The 26,389-nt window shown below is 44.1% G+C and overlaps 1 protein-coding gene across 2 annotated transcripts in view; it reads left to right on the top strand.

Moving 5' to 3' along the window:
• The window catches only part of NCAPD3 (non-SMC condensin II complex subunit D3), a 70,487-nt gene extending 45,153 nt beyond the window's left edge, over positions 1-25,334 (top strand). For both annotated transcript variants that reach the window (XM_077763693.1, XM_077763694.1), the window contains exons 20-35: positions 1,580-1,687; positions 3,470-3,584; positions 3,679-3,786; positions 4,879-5,117; positions 6,046-6,125; positions 12,406-12,543; positions 13,044-13,177; positions 13,416-13,615; positions 15,857-15,967; positions 18,108-18,245; positions 18,893-19,059; positions 19,274-19,413; positions 20,611-20,688; positions 24,758-24,832; positions 24,910-24,970; positions 25,059-25,334. In XM_077763693.1, the coding sequence (XP_077619819.1) occupies positions 1,580-1,687; positions 3,470-3,584; positions 3,679-3,786; positions 4,879-5,117; positions 6,046-6,125; positions 12,406-12,543; positions 13,044-13,177; positions 13,416-13,615; positions 15,857-15,967; positions 18,108-18,245; positions 18,893-19,059; positions 19,274-19,413; positions 20,611-20,688; positions 24,758-24,832; positions 24,910-24,970; positions 25,059-25,167 (2,001 nt within the window). In that variant the 3' untranslated portion in view covers positions 25,168-25,334. The remainder of the gene's footprint in view (positions 1-1,579; positions 1,688-3,469; positions 3,585-3,678; positions 3,787-4,878; positions 5,118-6,045; positions 6,126-12,405; positions 12,544-13,043; positions 13,178-13,415; positions 13,616-15,856; positions 15,968-18,107; positions 18,246-18,892; positions 19,060-19,273; positions 19,414-20,610; positions 20,689-24,757; positions 24,833-24,909; positions 24,971-25,058) is intronic.
• The last annotated feature ends 1,055 nt before the right edge of the window (positions 25,335-26,389 follow it).

Here is a 26,389-nt window from a genome sequence, read left to right as displayed (position 1 = left end):
AGGAAAACCTGGGGAGAAATTTAAACGGCAAATTACAAAACAGTCATCCCGCATGTCTTGGTGGCTGATTAATGGCAGAGCCATGCCTAGAACTAAGTCCTCTGGTTGCCTTCCCACTCTTTTTTTCACCAGCACTGGCTAGAGGAAGAGTGATCTATAGTACGGGGGGAGTCAGGGCCAGAAGCCACTGGCTTGCTTACTAATGGCCCACGGTCATTAATTTCACCATTGTTAGAGTCTGTGAGGAAGACAGAGTTATCTTCACGGTTAAAAATTGAGAACTAGATGGGTGTCTGGGTGGCTCAGTTGGTTAGGTGTCCGACTTTGGCTTAGGTCATGATCTCACAGTTTGTGAGTTCAAGCCCTGCATTGGGCTCTGTGCTGACAGCTCAGAGCCTGGAGCCTGCTTTGGATTCTGTGTCTCCCCCCTACTCCTCCCCAACTTGTGCTGTCTTTCTGTCTCTTTCAAAAATAAAAAAAACATTAAAAAAATTTAAAAATTGAGAACTGGAGAGGCTGTTACTACTTACAAAAGCCACGGTTGCAGATTTGCCAATACCACTTTTGGTGGTAGACAATGGACTAAGGCCCTGAGATTTTCCAGAATCTTAGGATATTTTATTTCTATTTTTTATTTTTTAAACACTTTTTTAACATTTATTTATTTTTGAGAGACAGAGCACAAGTGGAAGAGGGGCAGAGAGAGAGGGAGACACAGAATCTGAAGCAGCCTCCAGGCTCTGAGCTGTCAGCACAGAGCCTGATGCGTGACTTGAACCCATGAACCGCGAGATCATAACCTGAACTGAAGTCGGACACTCAACCAACTGAGCCACCCAGGCGCCCCCTTTTCTTTTCTTTTTTTTTTTCAACCTGGGTATTTTGGACTGGCCTCCTAGAGAAAATGTAGTCAAAGAGTTGTAGAATGTGATTGAGCTCCTTTGCTTGGCATAGAAGTGTTGGCATAACCCCTTGAGGTTATTTTAACTAATAAAAAGCGTTGAAAACTTGTCTTTAATGAATACATTTCAAAATGATAACGACTTTTTTTAAATTCCATGTCTTTTGAAATGGAATTTACTCTAGTAATTAGTATTTACTATTTACTATAGTAGTTACTTCGCCATCTATACATGCTGGAAGAATTGTGATTTTTTTTGTATTAATGGAGCAGCATCACTATTACAAACTCTTATCACTTGGGGCACTAGATCTTCCCAGGTATTTGCCTTTTGCTCTTAAAGGGCACATATAGAAAGTTATGGTATCTATACATATGTGTGTGTGTGTATATGCATACATATATACATACATATACATGTACAGATATTACATATTTATGTCCTCTGTGTATGTATGTATGCTGTATATATGTGCTGTTCATTTTTAATTCTGCTTAGTACTTCTAGGCAGATTGGTAAAAGAGCAAAGATCTGAAAGCCTGATGGCTAAGGCTTCTCAGAAGACTTCTTATGGTTTATGCCTTTGAAGACCATAGAGTTTCTTCTGAGACGGTTGTTTCATGGACAGTCTAGTAGATGTGTGGGATCCTTTAGAGATTACTTTTGACTTGACGCAGGAATTACTGAAGCGGGTGTGCGGCGATGTCCTTTCTACCTGTGTGCTGTCCTTGTCCGACATAGTTCTCAAGGAAAGTGGCCCTGGGAATGTGGATGAAGACCTGTTTGTAAGTAATTACTTTCCTTAACTATTCTTTTACTTTATATCAGCTGGAGTTTTCTAAGGATGACTTTCTAATGTGCATTTTTAATACTATTAGCAAGAAAAGGATTTTTCTAGCCTAGAGCTTACTCTTCTACAAAGAAGAACTTTTGTGTTGGTGACCTATTCATTTTTTTTCCCATGTTCTTATTATCTGAGGGAAAACCTGATGGGATACACTTCATCCAGTTAGAGCCTGTGAGGTGCCTAATCCGTTAGGGAAAACATAGGACATATTGTGAAGTAATAAGGCGAGAAAAGAATAAAGTGAGGGTGCTCTTTGTTCTTTTGGTTTATTTGTTCAATGTGTTTTTAAATTGTAATGTGTCTGCTGAGCTGTTTGAATATCAGATTGTAGAACTGCGGAATTGTGTGGAGCTGTCCTGAAGCCATGTCCATAATACAGTGAAATATTTGACAACTAAAAACACAAATAACGTTGGAGCAGCAAGACTGGGTGACATGGCGACCTGCTTTAAAAATTGTGTCAGTGCCAGAGTCCTGTGTGCCAGCAAATGTGCAGCCAGTTTCCCGATTCAAGTGGCTGGCTGTCCACAAAACATGTTGCAGTCATTCTGACTCCCACATCTGATGCTCGGTAAAGCAGATAACGAGCTGCTTCTTCATGCCCTTCAGTATAGGCCATCATTTCACCAGAACTGGCCATTTTCCTCACCTGTTCCTTTCCTCTGTGCTCACCTACTCTGCCACCTCACACTTGTACCTCGAGACCGAAGACCATGTTGAAATTTGTGACAGGAGACCGGTTGTGCTGAGGCATTAATGTGAACACTTCAGTAATAAAACTATTATTGGCAGGAATCCACACATTTCAGTGCAGGGGTCTGTGATGTGTAGCATGGCCCCATCCCAGGCTTTCTAGAGGGTCTTGTGCCTCTAATTTGAGCAGTTATATTACAAGAAAAATGCTTATTATGACCAGGGAGTTTTTCCCTCTAAGATTTTTCTTTTCAACTGTTAAATATGTCACCAAAATTTACCCTTCAGTTAACATATATATATGAAGAAGTTTTGCTCTATATAATATTGTTTACTTCACTCTTCTTTAAATATAATTTAAGTAGTCCTTTAATCCACTAAGACATATATGTACAGGATTTTTTAAACATATGTACACTTACTGGCTTCCGCACTTTAATAGAAGCCTTTCCCATTTTACTGTTTAGCCTCACTCTTGCTTTTTTGGTATAAAGAAAAACCAGTGTTGTTAACCATCAAACTGTATGTTCTTAATAAACACACAGTAAAGGCAGCTGTGAGGAAGCCAGCACTTGTAAGTTTTTGATAGTAGTATAAATAGTGAACCAGTCAGGAAGACCCTTTGAAAATATGTTTTAAAATGTAAAACAGTTTTATGCCTTTTGAACCCTGGATTACTTTTAATGAAGTAGAACAGTTCTTAAAGGTGCAAAAGTGTTCCACAGAGGGAATGCAAACAATAGCAAAGGATTAGAAACAATGTAAATGTTCATGAATAGTAGAGTAAACTATGATAACATCATAATTTTTAATGTACTTATGTAGTCAATAAACATATTAACTATATATATTGACATAAAAGGTAGAGTGAATTTTGCAAGTAATGACTGAATTTTTATAATGACTGTATTTTTATGAAAAAAAATAGTTCTTTTAATTTGGGGGACAAAAAAAATATTGACATGTCTTTAGCTAGAGTTAATTTTTCTTTTGCCTTATGGTATTGAAAAGCCAATTCTTTTTGCAGGTGAAGTACATTTTTACCTTAGGAGATATAGCCCAGCTTTGTCCAGCCAGAGTGGAGAAGCGAGCCTTCCTTCTGATTCAGTCCATTCTAGCTTCTTCTGTTGATGTGGATTATTGTAAGGCACTTGAAATTATCCTCTGCATGTGCTGTTTTAAGGTAGGGTTGGCCCCTGAGATACTGTAAATAAGCCCTCTTTTTCTCCCTTGTAGCAACATCAACTCAAGGTTGCAGTGAAGCCCCAGCCTTTCAGCCGCTCTCTCAGGTCAGAGGCTCGGTCATGCCTTCCGTGATTAGAGCGCACGCCATCATTACGTTGGGTAAGTAAGAATAATGTGAGAAAAGTATTGTTTGTGCAGTTTAGTTCCATAGGTAGCTTTTGGTCTTAAATAAGCCAGCCTTAGTAATATGTTACTTACATACACTGAGCTTGTGTTTATTCTAAGTCTTGTGAATTTGGGAGGGAATTCTGACAGCAATCCCTCAGCTCGGAGGCACACCAGAGTGCTGGTAATGAGAGCCCTCAGTTGGCAGCTGCCCAAGATGCTCAGACTCAAGACATTCCCTGGAGGGAGCTTTTGTTTTTTATGTTAATTTGTCACAATTATACCTGTTCCTGTGGGTTGTTTTTTAATACTCATAATGCGGCACCATAAAGTCTACACTGATCAGATCAGGCACTACACTGGTTTCTGGGAGTGAAAAACTAAATTTGCAGTTCAGTTCATAAAAGGAGATAGTTTATCTCATACTTACCAGAACTGGTAGATGAGCTATTAAACATTTCCCCATGGACTCAAATTGTTGTTAATCTTGAAAAGACTGACTGCTGTGCTATACTTTAAATTTTTTTTAGTGTGACTATGTGTTTTATGCTGGGTAGGATTTATGAATGTTTTTATAATAACAGTTATTTTTCAAAAATCTAAGAATTGTGAATGAGAGCAAAACATTCCCAAGGCCACAAAAAAATGCAAACCAACAAAACTCAACAACAACCTTCCTTCTCCAGACTGTGAATGAGAAATACAATGAGGTGGTCATTCTTTCCTGTTTGCCTAGCCCAGATTTCAAATCCAGTACTAAATTTTTTAGCTGTTAGATTTTATTAGTCATTTTCCAGGGAAGTAGACAACTCTGAAATTCAAATGTTAACTTTAAAAGGAGGATAGTTTTATTCCAGTGAAGGAATATCTCTTAGTATATGTTTCATGAAACCCTGGAGAGATGGGAAGGGGGGGACTTTATTTTTAGTTATTTTGAACTTCCTTATATTTAGTAGTATGGGTTTGTTTGTTTGTGATTGTTGACATGATATTTTAACTTTAATCAAGTAAAATCCATAGCAAGATATATCTGGAGAAAATTTAGGCATAAAATTAGAGTTAAGACATCTTCACCTTCTGTAACAGGTAAGCTATGCTTACAGCATGAGGATCTTGCAAAGAAGAGTATCCCGGCCCTTGTGCGGGAGCTGGAGGTGTGTGATGATGTGGCAGTTCGCAACAATGTTGTCATTGTCATGTGCGACCTTTGTATCCGGTACACCGTCATGGTGGACAAGTACATTCCCAATATCTCTATGTGTCTGAAGGATTCAAATCCATTCATCCGAAAGCAAACACTCATCCTGCTTACCAATCTCTTGCAGGTATGTATGAGAATTGGGCCCGTCATTTTTTTTCCTTCCACGATTGCTTCTGGTTTCAAGGAATATTTGAGTAGTATAGGAAATGTGCTGCTCTATAGTAGAATCCAAAAATAATCAGCCTCTTTTCTGGTTTAAAATATCATTCTTCTAATGTTCTGTACAGCCTTTGTAAAGAGATTATCACTTCCTAATACTTGTTTTGGGTATATGTTCAGATATCCCGTCAGCCAATGTGAAGTTTCATTTTTGCAAATAAACTCCATGCAGGGAAGAGCCCACCCAGTGGACAGTAGTTCCAGTTCCGATTCTGTCATTCTTGTCTTTGAACAAGTCAGTGCTTCTCAGACATAACTCCCTCTTTTGTGAAATGAGGATCATATCTGCCCCGCTGTTTCAGTCACCCTGAGAGTCCAGTAAGACATTTTAGTGGGCAGAAGAACTTTGTGAACTCAGAACTCTCAGTGAACAGAGCACTTAATGTTTTTCTTCACATTGAGAATATGTTAGCCTATCATGAGGAGGGAAATGATATTTGCTCTTGAAAAAGAAGGTATTTAACTAGGTTGTGTATCTATTCTAGTATGTTCTGTAGGCTTATTATTTTATGTGGTTAGGTACCTGATGAAGGCACCATTGGCATTCTCCCTTTTAAAGCCATGTGCTTTGAGTCATTTTCCTAATAGAGTAGATATGATGCTCTTCTACCCACATATCCCTCCACTTCTCTTTGTGATTAACAAATATATTGCTCTCAAGATGGTCAGGAAGTGAGTGTTAACAAACTGTGCTAATGTGCCACAGACAGACTGAATAGCTGACAGGTGTGATGTTAAACAAAAGAAAGTTAACAGTTGGTTTTGTGACTAAATGCATTTAAGATTTGTATATTACAATTCATCCTTAAACATTCTGGTTTCTCTTTGTACAGGAAGAATTTGTGAAATGGAAGGGCTCCCTGTTCTTTCGATTTGTTAGCACTCTGATAGATTCACACCCGGATATTGCCAGGTAACTTTCCTCACATGACAGATAGTTGAATGATTTACCAAATTTCTAGTGTATATTAGGTCTCTTTCCTCTAAAATTCGTTTAGAATTGAGTTCTTTAGAATTTAGTGAGCTTTTGGGGCGCCTGGGTGGCTCAGTCGGTTAAGTGTCCGACTTCGGCTCAGGTCATGATCTCACAGTCTGTGGGTTCCAGCCCCATGTCGGGCTCTGTGCTGACAGCTAGTTCAGAACCTGGAGCCTTCTTCAGAGTCTGTGTCTCCTTTTCTCTCTGCCCTTCTCTCTCTTGCTCTCGGTCTCTGTCTCTCAAAATAAAGACATAAAAAAAAAATTTAGTGAGCTTTTGGCAGTTGCCAGAAAATTAGCAGATTTTCAAGCTATATAACAAAGCTTTATTTTTTTTTATGTTTATTTGAGAGAGAGAGATAGGGCATGCACATGCAAGTGGGGAGGGGCAGAGAGAAAGGAAAAGAGAGAATCCCAAGCAGGCTTCATGATGTCATTGCAGAGGATGACGGGGCCTGATCCCGAAATAATGACCTGAGCCAAAATCAAGAATTAGACACTTAACCGGCTGTGCCACCTAGTGGCCCAACAAAGCTTTATTCTGCATATAAATTAAAAAAAAAAAATCCCTCCTCCAGATTGAATATTAAATAACTTCAGAAATGACTACATTTTCTAACATTATTGTTTCTTCCCTAAAGGAGTAATGAAAAGCAATAAATTACGTGGAATTTTAGCCATTAACTGTTGACTTAACTGTGTTGATTTCTAGGCCAATAAAATGTCAGTTTTGATGGAACTAAGACTTTCTTTTAAGTGTAGAAATTATAAAGAAAAAAGTCTCTGAATTAAGACAATCACACAGTGTGAAATGGGATTATACAAATTACAAGGCCTCTTGGAAATGGGTGTTTCTTGAGAATTGAACGGGAAGGGAGTTGCTTTGTCACTTGTTAATTCCTATATTCTATAATTTTTTTAAGGATTTATTTTCAAGAGGATGAGAAATGATCCCACAGAATTAGTTAACCTTGATTATGTTGCATGAGTACTTCTTTTTAAAGCAAGTCTACAGCTGGAAAATAGAATGTTGAATGCTATGGCAAAAGCTGCCACAGTTGGGAAAAGGTCTTTATGGAGTTCATTAACTATAAATAGCTTATAATAATGGGTCCCTCTGGTTCTAAATATGGTCACCAGTGATTTACTCTGAGTTCCATGGAACAATTTCTGTTCAGTTTTCTTTGGGTATAATTTTCCAAGGAGGAATATTTTACATACTAAGCTAGTATAAGGTTAACATTCCAATTAATGCTATCTAAAACCAGAAATAAAAAGCTAAGGCCATTACTTTTTCTTTGTGTAAATAATTGAGAAAGGACCAAAATAGCGATGCATTGCCCTCTCTCCTTTACTCTACTACTGTAAGACTGGCTGTCATGGCGCTCTTTATACAATGTGTAGCCCAGAAGCAGGCATATTAGAAGTGTTGGGAAGGCTTTCACATGATGAGCCTGGAAGGTAAGATTGGTTGTGTAACTTGCTTCTGGGCTTACTTAACTTTTCTCAGCTCCTATACATGTATGTTAACAAGAGCATTGATCAGTATGTAACATACACAGAACCTGTTGTATAGGCGATGAGAGTATGAATCAGAAAGGAATTAGAAGAACAGATAGGTATTTACACCATCGTAAGATTATCAGTGCCTCTTACAGTATTTTGATACTTCCCTTTTAAGTGTTTCCATTTTATCTCTGTATTCTGGGTGTGTTTAAACCATGGTTCAAATGTGATTTTCAGCTTTGGTAAGCTGATGACTACCCTTGTTAACTGTAATTTAAATTAGTCTCTTTCCCTAGTTTTAGGTCACGCCAATTTGCTTACATCAAACACGTTAGTTTTTCCATATGTATCTGCTAATACAGATCTTCCAAAGAGACTGTAGTGACAGAGCCTGTTGCTTTTAATTCTAGCCCAGGAGGATTTCCTGAAGATTCTGGCATGAGCACATTCGCGTGACATTTTTAATTGGTCATACACAAGCACAATTTGTAGGCTGCAGAATTGTATTGATGTATTTTCCCCTCCATCCGCAAGGTGGTGTCCTTGTGGTACAGCGTTCACAGAGTGATAGGTAACAGGCGGGTTGTTTTGAGTTTAACTGGGCAAATGCCGCAGAAGTGCAACAAGGCAGAGCCAGAGAGGTTCAAGGCAAGAGAGTGACTATAATAATGGCCTTTGAGATAGAAAAGGAAGTAAAGACAGAGATTGATTGGGAAAAGAGGAAGTGAGTACCTAGAGGGCTGAGTAAAGCTATAGAATAAGAGGAATGGGTTTGAGAAGGTCAGAAAGCTGGAAAGATACATGTGTGTGGTCATGAGGTAGATTAGCTGACTTCAGAAGTGGGTGTTCCAGGTGTAGTGACATGTCCCCGATAGGGCTGCAAAGTAGCTCCCAGAACATAGATGTGAAGGTTACTAGAGCCGATGCAATCAGAAAAACAGAAAGTTAGGGGTTAAATGAGCTCATCTTTGTAGACACTGAACATGCTCTGAGAGATTATTTTGGTCCATTCAGGCAGTTATAATAAAATACCCGAGACCAAGTAGCCTATAAACAACAGAAATTTCTTTCTCACCTTTTGGAGGCTTGAAGTCTGAGACCAGGGCACCAGCATGGTTGGGTTCTGGTGAACGTCCTCTTCCAGACAGCAGGCTTCTTGTTGTATCTTCACATGGCAGAGGGATGAGAGATCTTTCTGGGACTTCGTTTATAAGGGCGGTAATCTCATTCACCAACCCCAAAGGCCTAGCATCCTAAGACCGTCTCCTTAGGGGCTAGGTTTCCAACATAGGAATGAGGCAGGGGTTGGGGACACAAATATTCAGACCATAGCAGTGATGCTGGAATCTGGAATGGAGAAAACTAAAACTAGGAAGCGGTTACCAAGCAGTTGAGGGGCAAAATAGATAGCCAGAGCCTCTGTAGAGAAGGCTATGGATTATTACATGGACCAGGTGGAGGAAGCCCACTCTCCCTTCCCTCTTTCCTATACTTTCCCCAAACAGCCTTTTCTTCAGAGCACTTGTGGCAGCATACTTTGTGTTGTATGTATAGCATCTATCTGTCTGCTAGAATAAAAGCACCTGGGAAGGGCTGAGATTTTGTTTTGTTGACTGCGGTATCCCTAGCACCTAAAAGAGAGCTTGAGACTGAGTGGACCCCCAGTGTACATTTGGTAAATGAATGAATAAAAATATTATGGAGGGGGGTTAAAATTTTTTTTAAAAAACAGGCTCCTGGATGGCTCGTTCGGTTAAGCGTCCAACTTTGGCTCAGGTCATGATCTTACAGCTCGTGCGTTGGAGCCCCACATTGGGGTCTGTGCTGACAGCACAGAGCCTGGAGCCTGCTTCAGATTCTGTGTCCCTCTCTCACTCTGCCGCTCCCCACTCATGCTTGGTCTCTCTTTCTCTCTCAAAAATAAATAAACATTTTAAAAATGAAAAAAAAATATTATGGGGGGGTGGAATGTGGCCCTCCTGCCGGGCTCTGGCATTTGGGAGAAGCAGCAAGTGGCCTTCCCTGAAGAGGACTGTGGGAAATGGTGTCCCCAGAGGAAAGCCAGCCCTGACTTGCGAAGGGAAGTGTGGAGAGGGGAGAGAGCTGACTCCTGGAACTGAGGTACAGTGTATACTTTGGAAGCACTCAAAGCAGGGAAAGGAGACATGAGAAGTGAGATGATGAGAAAAGAAACAGAACATTGTAGGGATGTGAGAGAGATTTGGGGTGGTAGCCAAAGATCACATGAATGTAGGAAATTACTTGCCTCAAGTTTTGAAGAGAATTTTGGTATAAATGGATCTGAGAATGACCATATTGTAGGCCAGATCGGGAATAGGAGTCCATGAACAGTGGCCTTTATTGAACAGATAGCTGCATCAGAATAGCATTTGGCATGGAAAAACATCTGAAAAAGTCAGATTTTTATGTTCCTGGTAATACTGAAAGTGGAAGTAAGGCTGTTTAAAATCTGGATTTGGATTCTTACTAAGAGAGTAGTAATTATTTTCTGTAAGATTATTATGACCCATATTTAGCTGGTGTTCCACATAATACAATCAATGCTGTGTAAAATGTCTACACATCAGTATCCCTGAATTGGTGGTGTGATTATGTACTGTTCCTTTTAATTGTCCTGAGGGATAAGAAATGGAGGGAAAGGATGCTGAGATCTTAACTTAGTGAGGTATCTTTAGAGCTGTTGAAGCTTTCTGTTCCAGATACCTGAAAAGTGCTGCCTTCTGCCACTCTGAGGGAATGCTCCAGGAAACACTGCTTGGAATGTTAATTTCTTTTAACTTTACAGCTGATAAACAAATGCAGAATTTTCTCTCTTCTCGTTTATCAAACTAGTAGGATCTGTGAGTTTAATCCAGTCAGGGCCGAAACTTACCCTTTTAAGCCCCAGTAAATGCAGCAGCAAGACTGGTGCTGAATGTTACCCCATTGACTGGTTTCTGGCTTCTTTCTGCTTCAGCCCTGAGCATGTGAATCCTTTGCATAATTTTTGTTACTATTAGATTTATATGTATAATTGATTAAGCAAGTTATTCACTAGGGAGTAGACTGATATCTTGCCCCTCAGTTTCCTCTTCCAGTATGTACTCTTGAGCTGAACTCCGAGTAGAGGAGCGAGTAGGGGAGCATTTGACATCAAGTTGAAACTCATAAGGTGAAGCTTAGAGCAGCCCGTCTTCTTGCAGAAGAGTTCCTGGATTCTGTCTGATCTTACTGTCACATGAATGACTTCAAATATGGGGAGAAAATACAGGTAGTTGTAAGAACTGCTGTGTCATGAGAGGTTAACCATAATAAAACACTGCTGAAAGTGACATCTTGTTTCTCAGGAAATCATTTTTGTTTACCTAATGGTTGTCTCCATTTTCAGTCACAGATGGCTTCCCAGAGGAAGTTTTGTTTTAGAAAGAACTTCAGCTGGTGCTGTGACCTTCACCCGGGTCTGCTAAGCAGCAGTTGGTGTAGAACACACTGACTGCTCCTAGATCAGCAGGTGTTTCTAGCTGGCCTTAAGTGAAGTTCTGCTCAGGAGATTCCCTTTATGATACAGAGTTTTACTTGTTTTGTGTTCAGAATTATGTCAGGCTGCTCCCTTATTTCCTGGGTGAATGAATATCAAAGTGCCTATTTATAGTGGAATTTTTACCTAGGTTTACTTCAATATCACGTTTTTGGAACTACCTTCTCTAAGTTTTAATTGATGTATGTGCTTTGAATATAGAGTGATTTTAATATTAGCCACAGGAGGACCGTTAGAGGAAGGTGAATCTCCTGCAAGTCCTCTGCATCCCAAAGCCAAGAATTGTTCTGGGTCATCCGTGTCACTACCCCCCCACCCTTGAGAGCTGACTGGTGCCCCTGTATAGGTGGAAGTTGCATTTATCTCTGAAATGAAAATAAGACATTGGTTGCACAATCTGAATGGATCAGAGCCAGCCTTGACCACCCCGTGCTGTCCCCTGAGCAAACTCTATCCCCTACTAAACTGTCTGAGGCCTGGAGTCGGATAGCCTGCCTTTTGTCCATATCCGTTTGACTTTGGAAACCATTGTATTGCCCTTCAGGTGGGTGCTGGTGATACCGGTGTGTCACCGGGTAGCCTGGTATGTGCATGTTGGATGCCTCTTCAAGATTTGGGGCACAGGAGAAAGGAAAGTGTCCCCGGCTTGCTGATGAGTCCAAAGCTCAGTGAGAGTCCTTCACTATCTGTTCTGACCCAAACTCTGAGAGCCTTGTAATTAATCCCAATTCTTGAAAAAGTCCCAGTTACTGAAACAGGTTTTTGCTCATTATTGTGGCAACAAACCTCAAGGTGGGGTGGGGAAGCCAAGTGTTCATTTTCTGCTGGTGATTTGTCATTGCATCAGCCATGAGGACCACAGGGTTCTGCTTGAAGAGCAGTTTGGGGTCAGTTGGTTGTTTTTCCGTATTTGAAGTATAGCTGAATAATAACACCTTGTTAGAATTTTGAAAAGAATCCTAGTAGAAAAAGCCTTTATGCTGACCTTGGGTTCAAAAAGGAGGCTGTTAACAAGGACAGACAAAAGAAGCTAAATTTGTATCTTGCTTTTGATCTGAATGAAGCTGTGTATTGGGATAGATTACATATCCCTTTCTCTTATTCATATCTCAGCATTCTTATGTAATCTCAGAGGTTGTCTGCAAATAGCAAATGGGTCTTTCCTTCTTTGCAGTTTCGGGGAGTTTTGCCTGGCTCACCTGTTACTGAAGAGGAATCCTGTCATGTTTTTCCAGCACTTCATTGAGTGTATCTTCCACTTCAATAACTATGAGAAGCATGAGAAGTATAACAAATTCCCCCAGTCTGAGAGGTCAGTGAAGCTCTTGGGAAGGGCTGGGTGAACGGCTCCAACCCCGGCACTCCTTACAATGGGCCTTCCTTCTCTGGGCTGGTGACTCCAGGCAGTTCACCCGTGCAAGTAGCATCCAAAGGGAAGTCCCTGTGGGAAACACTCATCTCTGTGCACTTAAATAAGCCTTGTGTAGATGGCTTTTAGGATGCTGCAGAATGCTATTGAAAGTAATGTCCTGGGGCGCCTGGGTGGCTTAGTCGGTTGAGCGTCCGACTTTCGCTTAGGTCATGGTCTCGCGGTTCGTGGGTTCGAGTGCCACATCGGGCTCTGTGCTGACTGCCAGCTCAGAGCCTGGAGCCTGTTTCAGAGTCTGTGATTCCCTCTCTCTCTGACCCTCCCCTGCTCACGCTGTCTCTCTCTCTCTCCCAGAAATAAAATAAAACATTAAAAAAAAAAAAAAGTAATATCCTTGTACTCTTGCCCACGTGATGGGGTAAAATTGTCCTGTTTTGCCATAGAGAGAAGAGGCTGTTTTCACTGAAAGGGAAGACAAACAAGCAGAAACGAATGAAAATCTACAAATTTCTTCTGGAGCACTTCACAGATGAACAGCGATTCAATATCACTTCTAAAATCTGCCTTAGTATTTTGGGTAGGCCTGGTGTGTTTGGGATAAAGTGTATATTTCAAAATGAAATGCTGTGTGTCTAGTGCAGACCTGCAGCAAATGAGACCCTGGTACTGTGGGAAGACCCCATGTTTCCCTTCTTTGATGTCAGCTGTGCCCATGCAGACCCCCACCATCTAGGAGCCCTCCTAGCTCTGTGGGATACATTCCCCCCCGGGGCTGGACTCTTTCTCAGAGGCTGATCTTTTGTGCTCTCTCCCAGCATGCTTTGCTGATGGCATCCTGCCCCTGGACATGGAAGCCAGTGAGTTGCTCTCAGATACATTTGAGGTCCTGAGCTCAAAGGAGATCAAGCTTTTGGCCATGAGATCTAAAGCAGATAAGGACCTGCTTATGGAAGAAGATGACACAGCCTTGGCCAATGCGGTCATGCAGGAAGCTCAAAAGAGGCTCATCTCACAAGTGAGTATGTTGTTCCGTAAACAGGCCTGTTTACAGCCACACTTCTCTGTCCGCCCCTTAACTATTGGTGGTCCACCTCAGATCCAGATTTCATTCTCACCTGTGGCCTTAACACTCAACCCAGTGATGACGGTTCTGCCTCTGTGTTTCTAGCTCCAACTTTTCTCATGGCCTGAGCACACCCCACTTGCCTGCCTGGATATGCCACAGACATTTCAGACTTCAGGTGGCAAAACAGAGTTACTCCTCACTTCCTCCTCTTCGTCTCTTCTCCCGCAGGTATCTACTGTGGAGGAGACTGTTATCTACCAAGGTGTCCATTAGGGAACCTGGTACTACCCCAGTCGGGAGTCTGTTTTGCCAGGTGCATGCTTCCTTTGGCCAGAGTGTGAAAACTGGGATCAGACTGATTTAGGGGGTGCTAAATTGCCATAGTCACCAGGCCCCAATTCTTATACCTGGCCTCGATTACTAGGCTGTATTTCCCACCTGAGCCCTGAAAGCTTTGGACCTCAAAGAAATAGATTTTGATGACATTCAGTGTGTCAGCAGATCCTGTATGTTTTATCTCATAAACCCATCTCTCTACCCCATTCCAGCCAGTTCTGCATGCACTTAAGCTGGTGCATTTCTTGCATCCTTTGTGTCTCTAGTTCCTTTCTTCTGTTCCAGGCTGTGTACCACCTTGCTGCCACAGCAGTCTTTCTTAAAGACACATTGGATCATTTTATCTTCCTGCTTAAAAGAGACTGGAGGCAGATTGGCTGCAAGGCAGCTGGGAACCTTCAGGGTGATAGATTACAGGTCATTATGTAGACGGTGATGTTGGTTACTCACCTCTGTACTGTTGTCAGACTCAGATTCAGCAAAGTGTTCACTTAACATGGGTAAATTTTATCGTATGTAAGTTACAGCTCACTAATGCTGCCTTTAGTCAGTTATTTGGTGGCTTCCTTTCATCTTCCGAGTAAAATCCTGATTCTTTTTCAAGGCACACAGAGCTGTCGAGTGTCCCTCCCACCCTTGCGCCTCCTGTCTCTACGCCCCATCCCTGACCACTCTATCCAGGTCACTGTTGGTTCCTTAGGTGGGAAGCGTTGCTTCTGCCGCTGTGCCTTTGCACACTGCCGGGTCTGTCTGCCTGCAGGGCCTCTCCCTTCCTGTCTTCCTTTCCTGCTGCCAAACTCCTACATCTTTTCAAAAGAAGCCCCTGCCTCTCTAGGCATCCCTCGTCCATAAGTCCCTCACCATCTTGCCAGCTGTCACACTGTACCTCATATCAGAGCACACAGTCTGGTCTAGAAGCAGCTTGAAGGCAAGAATTCTTGGCTTTGTTTCTACATCCCTAGGGGTTAGCTTTGTGTCTGGTACAGAGAAGGCATTTGATAACATTTATTGAATTGAATTCACTTAGGCCACTTTTTAAGACTATCCCTATACTTACCATCTGCTCAGACTCATATTTATTGAAGTGTTTATTTCTCTACCAATTGCCCTTCTATTTCAGGAACTATGATAAGACTTTTTAGAAATAGTAATTTACAAGCAAGGAACTTACACTAGTAACTGTAAATGAGAAGAAAAAGAATACTTTTCAGATTCAAAATGCTAAATCTTATCACATTATGAGGGCTGCTGTAATGATTATTTTTAGTTCTAAGAGATTTATTACAAAATATTTGTGGCTAGCAACCATTATGGTAAAGAATTTGAAGGCTTGGTCAAATCAGGTACTATATAAATACATAACCCTTTTCTAAATGTGTGCAAAGCTTAGACACACAGAGAGAGAGAGATACAAAACTGACTCGGGCTTAGCCATTCTCAACCATTTGTCATTTCACAGCAGGAATAAAAAATGTCTCTTTTGGGTAGCCAGATTTAAACTCATTTTCATTCCTCCTGAGTGGAAGAATGGAATGGATCTGAGATGGATTTGTGTGGAGGTTTGGGGCTTTGTTGTGAAGTTACTCAACATTTTTCTAATTCCTGTTTCTTGTTTAGAAAGTAAGAATAGCATTCCTCCCCAGGCTTTCACAAAGCCTTCTGAGTGTTTCGAGGTAATGCTTATAAAGTCTCCAGGACAAAGGTGCCAGGCCCTCTACGATCTCCAGTATCATAATAAAAAATAAGCGTCTGTAGCACCGTAGATCTGCTCTACAGAAAGAAGTAAGGTCAAGGAGAAGCCTTTGTCTCAGAACTTTATCCATCTAAAACATGCCTTTGTTTGTGTTACTACAGGTTCAGAAGAAGAATTTCATAGAAAATATTATTCCAATTATCATCTCCCTGAAGACTGTGTTAGAGAAAAATAAGATCCCAGCTTTGCGGGAACTCATGACCTATCTCAGGGTAAAAGAGGACCTTGTGCTTTGTGGTTGGGGTGCCTCCTGTCTCCAGCTCATTACTCAGGATCGGTAGCAGTTATGACGGTGCAGTTGGTCAGTGAATGCAGGAGCTCAAAATGCTATAAAACCAGCTTTACATTTTTTTTATTTTTTTTTTTAAATATTTTTATTTATTTCTAGGAGAGAGAGAGAGACAGCGTGAGCAGGGGAGGGTCAGAGAGAGAGGGAGTCACAGACTGAAACAGGCTCCAGGCTCTGAGCTGGCAGTCAGCACAGAGCCCGACGCGGGGCTCGAACCCACGAACCGCGAGATCATGACCTAAGCGAAAGCCGGACGCTTAACCGACTAAGCCACCCGGGCGCCCCAGCTAGCATACATTTTTTTTTAACTAGACCAGCCAGAGAGGCCTTTGACTGGGGGAGAAGAGAGAGAGTTTGACTAGGTTCCACAGAAGCCAATTCTTGCCTTTTTCGTTCAGTTAAGCTTATGAAGGGCTGACCCGCTGTACGGAGTATGTGTGTCCTTGATGCCGGTTTTGAGATTTAGTTCTGAAGGCTTTCTCAGTTGGCGTCAAGGTACAAAGTCATCATCTTAGTTCATTCTGGTGAGGGAGAAAGTGAATGGGCATCGTATTTAATTCGGGCGTGTTTGCCTTTAACACTGCCTCCGCATCAGGAAATAGCAGTGGGTCTTGGGGAACACTGATAGGGGCTGGGCTGCCATCACTGATGGGATCCAAAGCCATCAGAGTCGTAGTCTAAGCATCCAGGATATGTGGACTTGCCGTACAGATATAAATGAAGCCCCCGACCTTTCTGGCAAAAGGTTTCATTTTTTGAAAATGAAAAACATTTGGAAAATGCAACATTTTTTCCTTTCTGTTTACAGTATGCTATTTTCTTCCGTCCCCAAAAAAATGCTAACATTTTTTTTTCCAGTAAGGGCTACCACCAAATCACATTGAAAGTAAATTCTTCAAATAGCTCTTTAAACTAAAGGAAGTTAAGGTAGGAGAGATAGGACAATTGTGTGGAGAAAAATGACAACTTCCAATTATTCTTACACTTTTATTGCCCTGTTTTAAAGCTCAGAAAGAAAAAAAAGGAGTTTAAATCCTCAATAAACTGCTGAAAGCCTTCAGAACAATGAATCTGTTTCCTGTCTCTGAGCACACGCCCAGAGGACGGCCACACGGCCACCTTCCTCCCGCCCCAGCAGTGTGGCACGTGTGCGTTGGCAGCCTTCTGTGCACGCAGCTCTGGCCACTGTGTCCTCTCACCCGGGCAACGCTCTCTTGGTGGCATCATACAGTTCCTTCCCTTTGTTGGGATGTCCCTCACAGTTGGGGCTACGGTAAATCTTCTCCCTCTAACACTGTTCGATGAAGTGGTTTCTTTCTCTTAGCAAGGAGGCCTGGTCCCTGGCAGCCCCCTTTCAGACCTGAGAATGTTCATACCTTCATATGATAAAAGGCTTTCTGTCCTATCTTTAGAAGACACAATGACGGTTGCACTCCTCTCAGAAAGCTGGTATGGACAGATAGATGAGCAGCTTTTACACTGCACTGCTTCCTGTAATGTGTTCCAGAGGCCGTGTCTGCTCTAGGGCATGCCATGTCTCGCCTGCCCATCTAACCTCTGGCTTCAGTTCCTAAGGGGCCTGACACTGCAAGGTCCTTTAAACTGGTGGTGACCTGGAGCCAAGCCCGACCACCTAGATACGTCACCATCCCCATCCCAGCCTTCAGGAATGAAAAGGGGGTGGCTTATTGGTAGCAGTGCTGTGCCCCTGTTAGAAGTTCTGCTTTAGGCTAAGATTGTGTGATTCCTTGTCCTTCGTCCCTCATCAGGAATTTGGGAAATTTCCTATTAATTGGCAGAGAGGCAGGAAGCTCCCTAAGAGATCAGAATTAATAGTTAATGTCTTATGTCAAACTCACTGGCTTGTGTGATAAATACACATTTTGTTGGCATTTCCTGGGAAAATACCATTATGTTACTGAACTTGTTGGTTGATGTACTAGAAGTAGGCTGCTCTCAAGCAACACACGTCTTCCTATTCCTGTTAATATTTGTCAGGTCAGGTTGGAGAGCTTATTTATTCCAGAAAACTTACTAAAGGGTGCCTCTGGGATCTGTTTTAGGAGGTGATGCAGGATTACCGCGATGAAATCAAGGACTTCTTTGCATTAGACAAGCAGCTGGCGTCGGAGCTCGAGTATGACATGAAGAAGTACAACGAGCAGCTAGCCCAGGAGCAGGAGCTGGCGAGACCGCCAGACGTGAGTGGGGCGGCTTACGGGGCCCGCGGGGCGCACACCGCGCAGGTGCAGGGGGGCCCCACCTTCCGTCTTTCCTCTGCGGCCAGCCTTCCCAGTGCTTCTCAAAACTGGGAAAGCCGAGGCTGGTGTGATTGAGACCTTTGGGACTGCTTCGTCTTCCTTTGCCACGTGTGCCACATGGATCACTCGATCAGGGAGGCTTCCCTTCCCTTGTGGCCAGACCACATGAGCTCATCTGGAAAGTCATCACAGTAATAGTTGGGGAAGTGTGTATATGCCCAGAAAGCAAGCTGGTAGTCGGGCTGTTTAATCTGATTATAGGGATTACAGCTAACCAGATCCCCCTAGGTGTCTCCATTCGTTTATGGTCCTGCTTCCCGTGTGCCCCTATTTTGGACAGAATGTCACTTTCGGTATTTCTAGGTGAGCTGCTGTTCACATCCAGATACGATGTGCTCACTTCTCTGAGAAATCCAGACATATCTGCTGCATTAGAGAATGATTAGGGCAAACTAACTTAATCTTTTTTCTCTTTAACACCACAACATCTGCCACAATTACTTGCTCAGACATGTAAAGGTTCTATTTAAAAATAAATAAATAAAAGTGTCAGTAGATAAATAGTCTTTATTTGTCTTCCCTGACAGGTTGCTCCAAGTTTCGAAGGAATGCCAGCTCTGGCCGGCCAAGAAGGTGCTGCTGTGCCCGCTGCTTCGAGCCAGCCCTCAACGCCCAGGGCGACTGCTGGCCAGGCACCGCCTCTGCCTTCTCCCCTTGAGACGGGGCTGTTGAAGACACTCATGCCCAAAGGCAGGTATGGAGCCAGTGCAACAGTAACGGGGACCCCTGCGTCTCACCACCTTCTCTGTGGTGTCTGTGTCTTCCCCACTGGGCGTTTTCACCGACACCTTCCAGGCTCTTCTCACTTAAATCTGAAAAGGGTGTGGAGGAGGGCGCGCTCAACAGAGGGCAGTCACTCCAGTGTCCTCAGCCTCCTCTGCAAGTCTCTGGCCTGCTTTCCTCCCCAGGCGCATGTCCCTGAGCACCATTGCAATCCTGAATTCTGTCAAGAAGGCTGTGGAGTCCAACAGCAGTCACCGGAGTAGGAGTACGGGAGGGTTGTCATTCCCTTTAAGCTCTCAAAGCCTGGACAAAATGCACCGTCGTGGTAAGTCCCAAGCCCCAGGGTAGCTCCAGCGGCTGGTTGACGTGTGGGGTTTTGTATCACAGGCACCGTGAGCGTACAGATGAAACGAGAACAGGCCTCCTTCTCATTGCTTTCAAAATGATTTCTGTTTTCTTTAAAACAAACAAACAACTTTGGGGATTTGGGATTCTAGGTAATAAAACAATGCATATTTATAAGAGATTTGGAAAAGAGAGTGAAGTAAAAACTCACCCGTAGCAGTGAGGTGTTAATTCTTCTCTTTTCTATTCCTCACACACATGCATTTGGCCTTATTTATAAAGTTGTGATCTTAAGGGCGCCTGGGTGGTTCAGTTGGTTAAGCATCCAACTCTCGGTTTTGGCTCAGGGCATGGATCTCATGGTTTCATGAGTTTGAGCCCCATGCTGGGGTGGGGTGGGGCTCTTCACTGACATTGCTGGGCCTGGAGGCTGCTTCAGATTCTGTGTCTCCCCCTCTCTTTGCCCCTCCCCTACTTGCACTGTCGCTCTGTCTCTCAAATAAATAAACTTAAAAAATGTTTAAGTTGTGATCTTAGTGTGCATTTCTGGTTTGTAATCCACTTCCCTGCACATACTGACAAGAACAGTGAACATTTTTCCATGAATTTTTTCTTTCCATGTTTTCTCCCGGTGCCTTTGTAGTGTTCTATCTTGTGGAAGTACTGGGACTTATTTTCTATTACCCTGTTCTTGGAGATATAGGTGTTTTTCAATTTTTTGAAGTAAGTGATGTCACAGTAAACATTCTTGTATATATGTAGTCTTTAGGATTTAATTCCCAGCACTCAGAGGCCATGAACAGTTTTGAAGCCCCAGACTGCCCTCTGTAATTCACTCCGCAATGTAATTGTACATTGGTGGGAGCCAAGGCACACCAGCGTCCCTTTTCCGACTTAGAAACACTGGTTTTACAATTTTCCCTCTTTGCTGAGCTTTATAGGCCAAAACTGTTTATGGTTTCAATTTCCTTTTCTTTGAATCCTAGTGGAGATGGACATTGTTTCTCATGCTTATCATTTTTGGTATCTTTCTGAATTACCTCCTTTACAAGAACACCTTATTTGGGATAATAACTTTATCAGATATTTTGTTAACATTTTCCCTCATTTGGTTGTTTTGCCCTTTGGTATTACGTTGGGATGTTTTGACAGATAAAACTTTCCTGTTTTATCCTAGCAACTTCCTACAGCCTGGAGCAGGAGTCCAGCGGCGCTGTTGACCACGTAACGAAACGAGCGATCAGCACTCCCGAGAGTAAGTTCTCATATGAATAAGCCGGCTCCTGCCGAGCCTCTCCCGTGGTCACTGCGTGGCTGCTGGAGCCGCAGTAGAACTCCTGGGAGACACGTCTTTTACGAGATGAGGGTGTTCCTGATGGGTGACAACACTGTTGTCTGTGGTCAGCGTCTCATAATGACAGTAACTCCACAGACTGAGCACTACCTGAATGTCAAGTGCTCTTCTACGTGCTGTTACACGTATGAACTCAGTTCAACTCCCAGCCACCTAGTGAGGCTCCTGTTTGACAGACGGGGAAGCTGAGGCACAGCTTCCCTGGGCAGCGCCCCCCTTGCACGCTCCTGCCAGCCTCAGGCAGCCCTGCTGGGTGGCGGTCACGTGTGGGCCCTGGCAGGCGCCGTGTATGTCATGGAGGTCAGCTGTGGAGCCAGGCGAGCCTTCGGGTTCCGTGGCCTATTGTGGGCCCACCACCAGCTGTGCAGAGAGCCTGTCTTCTCACCCCTTGCTGGGTGGTTTTTCTCATCTTGTTACTCCTTTTATTTCAAAGTAGAGGTGAGTTAGAGGACTTTGTCCCACTGCCTTGCTTTATAGCTTCTCACCGACCACAGTCTAGTTGAAGGCCCTACCCTGCGTGTCTCAGTGCCCCTCCCACGTCCTCAGCCCTCTGCACGCCAGACCTGGCGGTGGCGTCCTGGTCCTGCACCCTTCCTGCCTGATGGGGGGGCCTTTACGCGCCATGTCCTGACCTCCATCCTCCCCTTCCCTGGTGGCCACTGCCTCACCCTCCAGCAGAAGCCCTCTCTGACCCTACAGATGAGATGAGGCGCCCCCTGCTGGCGCTCTGACCGCGTGCTCCCCACGCCTCTACATAGAGCAGAGCCTTGGACGACGTGGGTTTAAGCTGCACAGGTCCACGTACATACACATTGTTTACAGAGCAACGCTGTAAACGTATCCTCCGTGGATTACACTTTCCCATGGATTTTCTGTTCTCCAGCGTGCCTTATGAGTACAGGGTGTGGCACATGTAACTTGCAAACTATGTGTTAACTGTCTTTTGATGCTCTCGGTAAGGCTTCCCTTTGGTCAGCAGTGGGCTATTGGTAGTTAAGTTTTGGACGAATCAGAAAAAATGTGTGGCCTTTCAACTATGGAGGGGGTGGTGGTGGCCCCAAACCCCACGTAGTTCGGGATCAGCCGTCCTCCTTCATCCGTCCTTGCAGTTAGTTACGAGCTGTCCTGTGCAGCGTACTCACTGGGCTGCCACCGCGTCTGCAGTGTGGTAGGTGCGGCGCGAGACCTGTTGTTGAGTGCTGGTGGAATGGCGGCGGTGTCCGCCCGCGGTCCGTGTCCTACGGCCTCTCTGCCCTGGCACTGGTACTCTTGGGCGTGACTGCTGGATGAGCCCATGGTACCTTGTTCTTCTCTCTGCTAACGGAGCCGCCTAGGAGCAGCCGTTCAGTCAGTACTAGTTGCTCGAACACCTAGCTCGTGTGTTCTAGCTACTTGCCTGGGGGATTAGGACCTGAGTTGCTGTGATTTAGACTAGTTAGTGGGTTACAGGGCTTCCATCCAGGTTCTCCTTTTACAGGAGATGAGTGGACCAGCAGAGCTCCTGCCCCAACCCTCCCCTGAGACAGCTAATCGGGACTGCTTTTGTCACTAAAAGCAGTAATTTGGGGGTCCTGTTTATCGAAAAGGTGTAATGTTATATGTGTGAGAAATTCAACCTCTTTGAAACAGGCAGGTTTTCTGTATGTTCTTTGTTCCTGGTTCAGAGGCACTGAGTGCTTCTATTTTGGCATTAGGAACCATATGCCGCAGAAACAGGGAGAATGCCTCTCATTTTAGTTCCGCTCATCCCCATGAGTCCCTCATTTCAGTGTTTGGTTGGTTTCCTAGCAGCCTGAGCTCCTCAGCAGCAAAGCTTGGCTTGTTGCATTAATCCTGCTTGGATTTGTATGCATGGGGCTGTGTCTCAGGTGTCCCCAAGTCGAGAGCACTTTTTCCTTCTCTGGGCTCTTGAGTGTAAAATTCCTGGCCATCTCTCCTGGTTCAGGACCAGGAAGGAATGCGTGAAGAGGATCTCCCATTAGTTCTCCTTCCTAGGAGCATTATGAGATCATGTAAAAACACTCAGTTCTCTTTTCTCTATGGCTTATAAATACAAATTCTGTTGACAACTCTTAGGTGGGTGACTATCAGGAAGTGGCCCCGCTCCACGAAAGCAGGAGGAAAAATGGTGTTCAGCATGAGCAGAGTGGCTTTGCTAAATGGAAATGAGTCATTTTCAGAGCTAGATCTTAGGTGAAAATCCATTCGGGGTTCAGCAAGTCCCTCTTACTGCTGTCACTCAGGCAGCAAAGATGCTCCTGCCTTTGATTCTGAGCACTTACAACGTACGTGGGGAATCTGAGAGCCACCGCACTGCTGCCTATTGCCTGGATGTGCTCAGGCTTCCAGGCTGGAAAAAGAATGTGCACGTAAGGAAGGGGAGTTTGAGCTGCAGCACGAGGAGAGGACTCTCAAAAACGGGAATGGGCACAACTGACCCGAGTGGCAGCACGTGAAAATACAGATCTCTTCTCAGTTAGCATAGCTTACGTAGTTCACAGGCACGTAGCACTGCAGATGCGCCGGTGGACTTATTTCAAACAGGTTAGAAAGATCTCACTGGTGTTCTCAGAAGGTTACAGTGCAGGGGGAGAAAGCTTACATCCCAAGTGTTCTTGTGGGAGGTACGCAGCCTCTCACAGGACAGTCAACAGCCAGCCAGCTGATGAGCCTGTGCTCTGTGCCCCCAGCAAGCGTGATGATACCTCACGCAGAGGTACAGGACACAGGAGGGAGCAAGTCCCCGGGAGAGGTATCGCCACCCAGGTCTCAAGGGACTGGCACGTGAGTAGGAGTCGTCTCAGGCAGCAGGGACTGCACACGCAGACCGGGGCTGGGAAGAACAGTGATATCAGACATGGTGGCCGGCAGCGTGGGAATACAGCAAGTTGGTAAGGCCGGCTTGGAGCTGGCTCACACAGAGATTGTTGTGTCCAGCTTGGACAGAGGCTGGATTTAAGGCCTTCTCTAGAACACTGAGCCATCAGGATGCGTAAGCAGAGCGGCCACCTCACCAGATCTTTAAACTTCGCTCTAGTGACATAGGGAATAACCGCTAACAAATTACAGTAATTGTTAGCCTTTCTTCAGCAGTTACCTTGTGCCAAGTACCATGTTAAGGATGTAACATAAATAATCTCATTTAATCCTGACAACCCTGAGGCAGGTACGTCTATATCCCATTTTGGAGACAAAGAAACTTGAGGTTTTTAGAGTAATTCATACAGCCAGTAAGACCCAGAGCCAGAATTCCAATCAAGTCTGACTGGAGTCTGTTCCCACACAGGGAGTCTTCACCCTGCCTCCCGGGGGGGGACTGGAAGAAGGGGAGGCCATGGTGGAGACGACTGTGCTAAGTTGGGGTGGGAGGAGGAGAGGAGGCAGCGGAAGAAGACGACAGGAGGAAGGTGGATGTGACCTGTTACTGTTTAAGTGTGGAGAAGTAGCTTCTCCCACTTGGCATTCCCAGCTTGGACAGACCATCAACAGGAAAGAGATTCAGAAGCAACGTGCTGAGGAGTGGGGGTAAGGAGCTGGCCAAGCGTCTTCAGGGAGGGTAGTGAGGGGGTAGGAAACACAGGACTCCGGAGGCAGAGGTCAGAGCTGGATGAAGCTGGGGGTCACTGGTGTGCGGGCAGTAAGAGGAGACATGGGGTGGGTGAGAAGCCATAGGCAGCGAGCCGTGGGTAGGGAAGGGCCAGCAAAGCTGTCTGAGGAGGGACTGGTCAGGGGAGCACAGAGCCAGGAGACCCCAGATGGGATGACTATCAGAAAGATGAAGTCTCGTCCTGCAGAAAGTCCAATTGAGGCCTGAAACGGGCCCTGGATTTAGATTTGACAGCACTTGGAGTCTGATACAAGTGACAGAGTAAAACTGTAGCAGAAGCTCCATGGCTTTGCTCCGGTGACTTTATGTATGTCTGTCTCCTACTGGCTTTTCCTTAATGGTGCTGTTTTCCCCTTCCTGCAGGGACCATCAATGATGTCACATTTGGAGCAGGAGTCAGCTACATAGTCACACCACGGACGCCTTCTTCAGTCAAAGGCAAGTTCCCTTCCTGTCAGATACATTAGCTGCTTTTGAGACTAGGAAATCTGAAGTTGTGTCTGATTCCCTTTCAGAGAAAATTGAAGCCCAGTGTCAAGGAAATGACATTTTATGTTTATCACTTCCTGATAAACCGTAAGTTTAGCAAGAGTTCCTTTTGAGGTAAATGTTTTTGTCAGGGTTTTATCTTTAGTTCCAGAGTAATTTGCTTTCCTTTCCCTAGGGCCCCGCAGCCTCAGCAGTGGAATGTGAAGTCTCCAGCCAGAAATAAAGATAACCCGGCCCCCAGCAGGAGGTCACTCCGAAAGACCCCCCTGAAAACAGCCAACTGAAACGGTGTGTTCAGCAGTGTCTGGGAAGAAGGACAGGTCTCCTGCCTGTGCAAAGGCAAAGTCCGCTTCCCTCGCCCTCGGGGAGAGGGCAGCTTTTAGTATGCGATCCCAGAGATTTTCCTGGGATTCCAGCCCTTAATGTCCACCTGTGTGGCTGGCCAGCCTTTCGACATGAAATATATGGTTAAAAAAAAAAATTGTAAAATAATAGAGAAATGTCTTAGCTATTTAATATTCTAACTTCACTCCATTTGAAAGTATCAAGTTCATTCTCATAAACTATATTCTGGTCCTTAAGGAACACGACTTAACAGATGAGCTTTCTTTTATATAAATCAGGCCTCTGTTATCTGTTTGGAATTCCCTACATAGCTTCCTGTATCTAATGATGAAAGTTTGATTGTAATTATTTTCTTTATTCTTATTTATAAATCGGAAGTTTTTAAAGTGTACAGCTTTCTAAAATGGAATAATAAAGGTTAAACATAAATACAGCCTTCTGGGTTCAAAAGAATATTCCTATTTTTAGAACAGGGCTTTTACTGGTAGTCATTTTAATTTACATGAAATGTTGAATAATAATAAAACCCAACTTTCCTTTTAGGGGAACAAAAAAGCCTCCCTCCCTCTGTCAATAATGTTCAGTGCCTGCCTTTCTGCCTCTGCCCCGGACAGAAGCAGTCTCACTCCTAACAGCACGCATCCTCCTTCGTGTGTGAATGAAGGCCTGCTCGTGAAAGTCCCCCCTCGGGCCCTGACCTGTGAGCACTAACGCTGGCTTGTTAACCTCCACAAAGACTGTTCCCACGACAGGGAATGGCTTTGGTGTCTTCTGCTGATGCCACTGGGCCATCTTAAAACAACTGTTCGTTCATGTTTTGTCCAAGAGTGACCAGGAAGAAATTCAGTTGGTTCACTTTTTAGTCCCAGGACTACAGAAGCAAAAGTGCAGGGTTACTGTATTGCTATTTTTTTAAAAAAATAAATGTGGTAATTGGATCTGAAGGGTAGAAGGTCATTGTGCTCTACCCCTCAGCTCTCCCGTATATGAACAGTGACACACAAGGATGTGTCATTGGCAGAGGAAGTCAAAGAGCAGTGCTCTTGAGTGAAGACTTCTCTCCAGATCAGGTAGATGCTACTCGATGGCAGTCTCTCTTTAAACCTGGGACTGTGCCATCTTCAGCGTATTTGCCTAAAAAAAAAATGCTAGGAAAAAGAG

This window comes from Crocuta crocuta, unplaced genomic scaffold (genome assembly GCF_008692635.1).
Source record: "Crocuta crocuta isolate KB4526 unplaced genomic scaffold, BGI_CrCroc_1.0 scaffold254, whole genome shotgun sequence".
Classification (NCBI taxonomy): Eukaryota; Metazoa; Chordata; class Mammalia; order Carnivora; family Hyaenidae; genus Crocuta; species Crocuta crocuta.
This window is presented reverse-complemented; position numbering and strand designations above follow the sequence as displayed.